This window comes from Meleagris gallopavo, chromosome 13, assembly GCF_000146605.3.
Source record: "Meleagris gallopavo isolate NT-WF06-2002-E0010 breed Aviagen turkey brand Nicholas breeding stock chromosome 13, Turkey_5.1, whole genome shotgun sequence".
Classification (NCBI taxonomy): domain Eukaryota; kingdom Metazoa; phylum Chordata; class Aves; order Galliformes; family Phasianidae; genus Meleagris; species Meleagris gallopavo.
Genome location: NC_015023.2, coordinates 15,778 through 23,613, shown reverse-complemented (window position 1 = coordinate 23,613; position 7,836 = coordinate 15,778). Strand labels below are relative to the sequence as shown.

Sequence of the window (7,836 nt, the reverse complement as noted above, 5' to 3'; positions counted from 1 at the left end):
AATCCTACTTACTGCTTTGCTTCTTCCACTCAGGATCTTGAACTCCACCATCTCATGATCACTACAACCCAAACTGCCCCCAACCTTTACTTCCTTAACAAGTCCATCCCTGTTGGTGAGAATAAGGTCCAGTAACACCCCTCCCCGCGTCGGTTCAGAAAGCTGTCTTCAACACACTGCAAGAACCATCTGGACCGTGCGTGCCTGGCCATGTTGGTCGTCCAGCAAATATCTGGATAATTGAAGTCCCCCATAAGCACCAGTGCCTGGGAACGTGACGCTACATCCAGTTGCTTATGGAAGGCCTCAGCAGCCTCCTCATCCTGATCAGGGGGCCTGTAGTACACCCCCACAACAGTGTCACCCTTACCAGCCTGCCCCTTGATTCTCACCCATAAGCTCTCCACTGCTACATCACTCTCCCCCAAGTGAAGTTCAATACATTCTAGCTGCTCTCTCACATAAAGAGCAACTCCACCACCCCGCCTAGCCAGCTGATCTTTCCTAAAAAGCACATAGCCCTCCATGACAACATTCCAGTCATGCGAGCTGTCCCACCACGTCTCCGTGACCGCAATGAGATCACGACCTCGCGACTGCACACAGAACTCCAGCTCTTCCTGTTTATTCTCCATGCTACGCGCATTAGTATACAGGCACTTAAGAGAAGCAGCATCCCCCCACCCCTCTCCAAGCCTTTGAACTCCACTGTCTCCACCCATCAAGTTCTGTTTGGAGCCTCGAACTGCCCCCTCAGTCCCAGCGGTCCTCATTTTGTCCCCTTCCCCCTTCATACCTAGTTTAAACACCTGTCAATAAGTCCCGCCAGTTCCTCGGCTAGAACCCTCTTTCCCCATGGAGACAGGCTGCTTCCATTTGCAGCCATCATGCCAGGTGCCGAGTAAATTGCCCCATGATCAAAAAAACCAAAACTCCTGCATTTGCACCAACTCCTAAGTCATTTCTTCAAGAGATGGGTTTTTAGGCTCATCCCAGTATCATTTCCTGTCACTGAAGGTGGCACTTCAATCTGACACTGAAGGAGTCACTTCAATCCCAGCAGCCCAATCCACCTGCTGGTTGTTCTGATGCTCTTCAGTTGCACAACTCTGGGGTACCTGGGCATCTGTGTGATGAATCATGTTCTCTACCTGGGCAGTGACATCCTGCCACAACGCAGCAGCCCAGATGGCTTTTGGCTCTGCGCTGACAGTTGTTGTGCTTCCTCTGCTGTAACCACCCCCAGCTGCATGGTCAGTGTGAGCCATGAGGTCCACATAGCAGCAGCTGCATGAGGTGGGGGAGGGACTCTCCCTCCAAACATCCAGCCCAGCTCAGGCAGTCACGTGCCACAAGGGGTTATGCTTCAGTACCAACCACCTCCAAAGCTGCCTGGACCCCTTCATATGCTGCCAAGAGTTGCAGCATAGCAGGCCTCAGACCCCCATATCCTCAACTCCAAAGCCCCCCTCAGGGTTGACCTTGCGTCTCCCCTGGAGCTTTCTGCCTGAGGCTCCTAGTGGGGCTGTTCTCCCCAGATGCAGTCTAGAGCATGTTTTTTCATCTTGTGCTGTCCGGACTGACCAAAGTGCTGCTACACGAACTGTCTCCTGTTTGATTTGTTCAAAATGAAGACTGATTTTCAGAAGGACTAGGATTATTGTCTTTCTCAAAACCTTCCTCCAGTAGTCACAGACTTTTGTTGTTCTGGATAGGTAAAGGGACTCTACCTTCCTGCAGGGTAAACAGACCCGGTGCATGTCAGCTTTGCTCTCAGCTGCCTGGCTCTTACACTTCTTTGAGCTGAAGGTTCTTTACAAGAAGACATTACCTGAGAAACAAATCAGATGTTGCTGAGAGCAGGCAAATCCCATTCCAAAGCACAGAACAAGAAATTCCTCAGCTTTTCTCAGAATACCTGAGGAAGATCTTAGCTCTCCTGTTCTAGGCAGACACACAGACAGCTCTTTGCAGCTGCCCATGTACAGATTAATTTCTACGGGAGCAGCAGTAGGACGCCTTCTCCATGGAGCTCCTCGATAGCCCAAAGATCCTATAGGAAAGATGTATTTGTCTGGTGGGTAGCTTGCAGCCCAGCAGGACGCCCCAGAGAAATACTGTCATGGCCTGGAGATGGGGGGCACTGAAGGAAGAGTGGTTTCCGCATATCTTTGAGTATGGTAGCACAGCATGCACAGCCCCGCGTCCTGTGACACTGCTGGGATGCTTTGGAAATAATGGGACGGGGTGGGACAGCTCGCTCACCTGGGGTACTGCAACAGAGGGCTCTGCTAGACACAGTGGCAGGGAGGATGAGGAAGGGACGAGGACGCCCTGTGAGAACGGGCAGCTCATATGTACAGAGCTGCTCTGTGAGAAAACAGAAGTGTCTGAAGAACAGGTAAGTAGCTTTTGGGAATGAGAACGAGTGGAGAATTCGGAAAGGGCTGCACTGTCTTGGCCGTTACCAACCTCCAGATGAAGAAGCAGGAATCTCCTGTCAGCAATTCCAGAAAATCTCCACATAAATGAGCAGCATCCAGTGGGAAACTGCAATTGCCCTAGCATTCAAAGGCCAGGTAAAAGAAGGAGCTGCAAAGAGCCTGGAGGGTCTAGAGACCCACAGGGGGCCCCTGCTGTTCCTACAGAGTTACACCTCAGGGACCCTATAGAGCCCCAGTCTATGTGGCACCTCTGTCCCCTACAGAATTCATCCAACAGGTCCTGTAAGAGCTGCAGCTCTAAACCTATAAGGCAGTGCTCCTCTGCATCCCTACAGGATGACACTGAAGACCCACAGGCAACAAATGAGATTTTGGTGTGGAAAAAGTGGGAAAAAATGTATTATTGAAAATGTCATCCGAGCCAGCAGGATGCCAGTGGCGCAGGTGACAGGAGGCGACAGCACTAGGTGGCACTCAGCAGGTGGCGCTTGGGGGCAGTGGCAGTGTAGGGGTGCCAACGCCATTCGACGTCAGCAGCATCTCCTTGCTCCAAGGTCCCCAGGCGGATCAGGTAGGCTGCAGGGAAACGGGACACATCGGAGACGTGATGGGGACACATGGGACGCAACAGGGGCATAAGGACATGATGGGGACACAGAGATAGGTTGGGAACATGAGGAAGAGGAGGACATGATGGGGACACAACAGAGACATGGGGGGGACATGGGGGACGCTATGGTGATGCACTGATTCACGGGAGACAAGGCGATATGGAGGACACAGGGACAGGTTGAGGACACAAGGACACAGTAGGGACACAGTGGACATAATAGGAACACACTGGTGACATGGGAATGCAAGGGACACGTTGGGAATAGAAGGACACAGTGGGAACACAGGGGACATAATGGCAACCTGTTGCGGCATGCGACACACAATGGAGACATGGGAAACACGGGAATATGGTGAGACAGGTCGGCGCACGAGGACACACCAAGGACATGGGGAACGTGAGCAGAACATACTGGGGACATGAAGGCACATGGAAAACATGGGGACACGGGGTTATGAGGGACAGAGGGACAAGACGGGGAAACAGGAACACAATAGTGACACGGGGTTACATGGGAAATATAGGAATATGGCCACGTTAAAGGACACAGGGATATGGGGGACATAAAGACAGATAACAGGAACACATTTGGGATGTGGAAACTTAATGAAAACATGGAGAACGTCGGAACGAAGAATGTGGGAACACATGGAGGGAAATGACGGTTAACAAAAGGCATGGACATAAGCAGAGGGTGTCAGGCAGTAAGGACAGTTAGGGCTCAGGGAAAGGGATAGAAGATGCTGAGGGGTCTGGGAAGGCCACGGGGACACTTGGGAACACTCACGGCGTAGCTGGAAGCGGGGTCCCACCTCCTCTAGCTCCACTGTCTTCCCCTGGCGCCGGTAAACATGGTTCCTGCAAGGACACCACTGTTTCCTAGAAGTTCCCAAGGTTCTTTAACCCCATCCACATCCCCCGTGTCTCCACAATATCCCCACTGCCTCCCAAAGAACAAGCGACATCCTTCCCAGCGTCCCTGTCCCACCCTGGTCACCCTGCATTCCCACCGGACAAGAATGACGTCATCTTCGTTGGCAAAAGTCACCACGCGGCGGGTCTGGGGCCGGGGGACAGGGAACAGGTGCTTGAGGATGGTCCCCAACTGAGGAACAGGCACAAGGACACTGTCACCATGGTGTGCTGCCCACGTTCCCCGCAGTGTCCCCACTGTCCCAGTCTCCACGTTCCTCATTATCCCTCCCTTTGTCCCCGTGTCACCACACCCCACTACGTCACCACGTCCCTCCATGTTCCCACATTCCCCCAGTGTTCCCTATACTCTCCGAAGTTCCCATATCCTCCAGGTTTCTTAGTCCCTCCATGTCCCCCACGTCCCTCACATCCCAAGTCCCCCACCATCCCAATGTCCCTCCACATTCTCATGTCTCCCAGCATCCCCACGTCCCCTACACCATGTGTCCCTCCACACCCCCACATCCCTCTATGTCCTCATGTCCCCCCATATCTCCACGTCCTCTCAAGTCCCAGTGTCCCTGCGCCCATCACGCCCCCGGTGCCCCCCATCAACCCCACGCCCCACATCTCCACGTCCCCACATACTCATGTCCCTCCCCACCCTCCTTGTGTCCTGCAATGGCTCTGCGTCCCCTTACCCGACGTCCCAGCGCGCTGTCCAGTCGGTGCAGCAAGATGTGCGGTGCTCCTAGGGGAGCACCACCAAGACCCCCCACCTCATGCCTCAGCACAGCCCCGCTCAGCGTGAAGTGGGCTGTAGGGCCGTGGGGCAGGTGGCACAGAACCAGCCCATCTGAGGACAGTGGTGTCAGTGAGAGGCCACGCTCCATCACCGTGCCCGCTCCCTTAGTCCTGCACACTTCCCCACAGCTCCGCTCCTCCACGATAGCCAACGCTTTTCCCGTTAGCCCCACCCCTCACGCACCAGCCTCCTTCCCCTCCCATTAGCCTCACCCTTTCCCAGCCCAACATCAGCCCCTCAACACCACGTTTTCCCCCAGCACAGGGCACCTCCTGTGGCCCCACCCCATCTCACCAGGCCGTCCACGGGTCTCATGCAGTACCAGCAGGTCGGTGACGCCAGCCGCCCGGCACGCACTCACCAGGACCCCCACCTCTGCCCGGCCCCTGTTCAGCCGCCGTGCCCCTGGGATCACCAGGCACAGCTCCTGGGGGTGAAGCAGGTCAAGAAGCCATGCCCACTACCTCGATCGTGCCAATAAACGCTCCACCCACCCCAACGAGCTCCTCGCCCACACCCTAGTGTGGATTCAGGCCCACAGGGAGCACCATCCAAGCTCCGCTCACCCACCCTACATCCCACTTCAGACCCAATCTAAATAACAAAGCACAAAGACTGGGGGCGGAGCCAACCCAAAGCCCCACCCATGTCACCGAGGCCAGACTCCACCCCATGAGCCTCACCAACAAGTGAGGCATCACCCACCTTGGCAAAGACACGGAGGCGGCTGCTGGGGTCACGCGAGGTTGTCACCATCACTTTGGGGGGCTCCAGCCCTGCCCACCGGTACTCATCGTCCTGGCTGCCCGTCACACCTGGGGGCAGGGCTTGGTCAGGACACCCCCTTCAGCAGGGAGTACACAGGCAGGGCAAACCCAGCCCCCCTGGGGAGAGATCCGTGCAAATCTACCTCTAATTTTGAGAACTGGGCAAATCTGCTCCCTCGTTTGAGGAAGATTCAGCCAAACTCATTCTTCGTCTTGAGAGAAATTGAGGAAAACCTGTTTGCCACTTTAGGAGAACCTGTTTCTCAGTTCAGGAACGACTCAGATGAATCTCCACAGTTTGAGGTTGATTCAGCCTAATCCACTCCCAATTTTAAGAAAAAACAGGGCAAATCTGCTCCCTGTTTTGGGGAAGAATCATAAAAGCCCACTCCCCGTTCGAGGAGGAATTTGGACAAACACACTGCCATTTGAGAGGAAATGAGGAAAATCTGTTCTCAGCTTGCAGGGGAGGGTCATAAAAACATGCCCTTCATTTCAAGAGAAATGGAGGAAATCTGCTCCCCACTTTGGGGAACGTTCAGGCAAATCCACTCCTCGTTTTGGGCACCACTTGGGTAAACGTAATCTTGCCAAAATCACAGCAAATCCCCCACCTGTGAGAATGAAGCAAGCCTATCCTTCATTCTGAGGAGAATTCACCCAAGCACCCTCCTAATTATAGGGTCCACCCAGGTAAATCACTTGCTCCTTAGGGTCACAGATTTCTGCCGATCCCTGCCTCATTTCTAGAGCATCTCGGTGCATTCTCTCACTCACCATTTTCCCCCGGAGTCTCAAACTCCAGCTCCTTCTGCAAGGCCAGCGCCTGGCGCCTCAGCTCAGTGGGCAGCAGTCGGTTCTCTGGGGAAGGGAGACAAAAACTGAGTGGGAGAAGGGGGTGGAAGGAACACCAAATACTCCAGAATCCAAACCCCTTTAAACCTCCCCCTATACGTTCTGCAGGCCATACTGCCCCCTTCACATCCCACATGTGCTCCTGCACACCCCAAATTCACCCCCTTGTGTGATACTTCCCCTCTCTGCACCCCCAACTCATCCCCCATGCCCCTCATTTGCCCCCACATCCACCATGTTTACCCCAACAACCACCATTTTGTCTCTCAAAACCCTGCCGTTGCTCCACAACATTTTGTATTTACCCCTACTTCCTCTCCACGAGTTTGCCCATCAGCCCATATTTGTTCCACTTATCCTACGTTTCCCCATCCACTTCACGTCTGTCTCCAGAGTCCCTACACTTACCCCCGCGGCCCCCATATCTGCCTTCCCACCCCAAATCTGCTCCCTCCGCACCCCTAACTTGCTCCTCCATACGCCCTGTTTGGCCCACACATGCTCCCTCTGGACCCTGTATTTGCTGCCACTTTTTGCTCCCACATACCTCACATCTGCACCCACGCCCCATATTTGCCCATTAGATCCCACATCTGCTCCCACGCACCAGAAATTTATCCTCGTCCACCCCATAACTTACTTCTCATCCTGTATTTATCCCCATAGCCCCCATATGAGGGGCCCACACCCCTCATCTGCCCCCTCCGCCCCGGATTCGTCCCTCACCATCCAGGGCCTGTCGCAGCCTCTCCTTCTTGTCCTGCTGCCGCCGCAGCCGCTCCTCCTGCGCCCGGCGCTGCAGGTACTCACGGCGTTCACGGGCCTGGCGGCGAAGCTAAGAACGGGGGGACGCGGTGACGGCGAGGGAGACGGGAAAGGAGGGGGTGGAAGCGGGGCGACGGAGGGGAGCAGGAACGGGGAGGGGACGAGGGGCGGCCACGCTGACAGGGAGGGGGCCGGAGCGACGACGGGGGGCGGGGGCACGGGGGAAGGAGAGCTGAGGATCCTGCGGAGGTACGCGGGGACACTGCCGGAGACGCGGGACGCTGAGGAGACGCGAGGACGGAACCGGAGGGACGCGACAGGGGCGCGGCGAGGGAACAGGGAGACCGAGAAGGAACGCGGAAACGCTAACGGGGGCTCGGGGACGCAGAGAAGGAGCCGTAGGGACAGTCCGGGAAACGCGGGAGGCTATGGGGGGACATAAAGAAGGGACGCGGCGACACCGAGAAGCACCGGGGCGCCGAAGAGGAACGCGGCGGCACCGAAACGGCCTCGTGGCCCTGCGGTAGCGAGGGGATGTGGAGACGCCGAGCAGGGCGTGGGGGCGACGGGGAGGGAAAAGGGGCGCCGCGGGGACGAGACCCTGCCGCGACAACCGCCGCCTCGTACCATGGCGGCAACCGCGCCGCTCTCTCCTCGCGCCGGCGCCTCCAA

At 55.9% G+C, this 7,836-nt stretch overlaps 1 protein-coding gene across 1 annotated transcript; it reads right to left on the bottom strand.

Annotated features, from left to right (window-relative positions):
• Nucleotides 1–2,819: 2,819 nt before the first annotated feature.
• IMP4 (IMP U3 small nucleolar ribonucleoprotein 4) lies at nt 2,820–7,830 on the bottom strand. The gene is made up of 9 exons (XM_010717720.2): nt 7,792–7,830; nt 7,126–7,234; nt 6,322–6,405; nt 5,483–5,592; nt 5,072–5,204; nt 4,674–4,828; nt 4,068–4,162; nt 3,845–3,915; nt 2,820–3,020 (listed from the first exon to the last, which is right to left on the bottom strand). The coding sequence occupies exons 1-9, from the start codon at nt 7,792–7,794 to the stop codon at nt 2,908–2,910; spliced, it is 873 nt and encodes a 290-aa protein (XP_010716022.1). The 5' UTR covers nt 7,795–7,830; the 3' UTR covers nt 2,820–2,907.
• Between the last annotated feature and the right edge of the window lie 6 nt (nt 7,831–7,836).

Excerpts from the sequence above, each read along its gene's own strand:
- IMP4 (XM_010717720.2), bottom strand. Across the intron at positions 5,205-5,482 it reads GCCTCCGTGTCTTTGCCAAG|GAGCTGTGCCTGGTGATCCC; the intron begins GTGGGTGATGCC and ends CTTCACCCCCAG. Across the intron at positions 3,916-4,067 it reads GATGACGTCATTCTTGTCCG|GAACCATGTTTACCGGCGCC; the intron begins GTGGGAATGCAG and ends GTGTCCTTGCAG.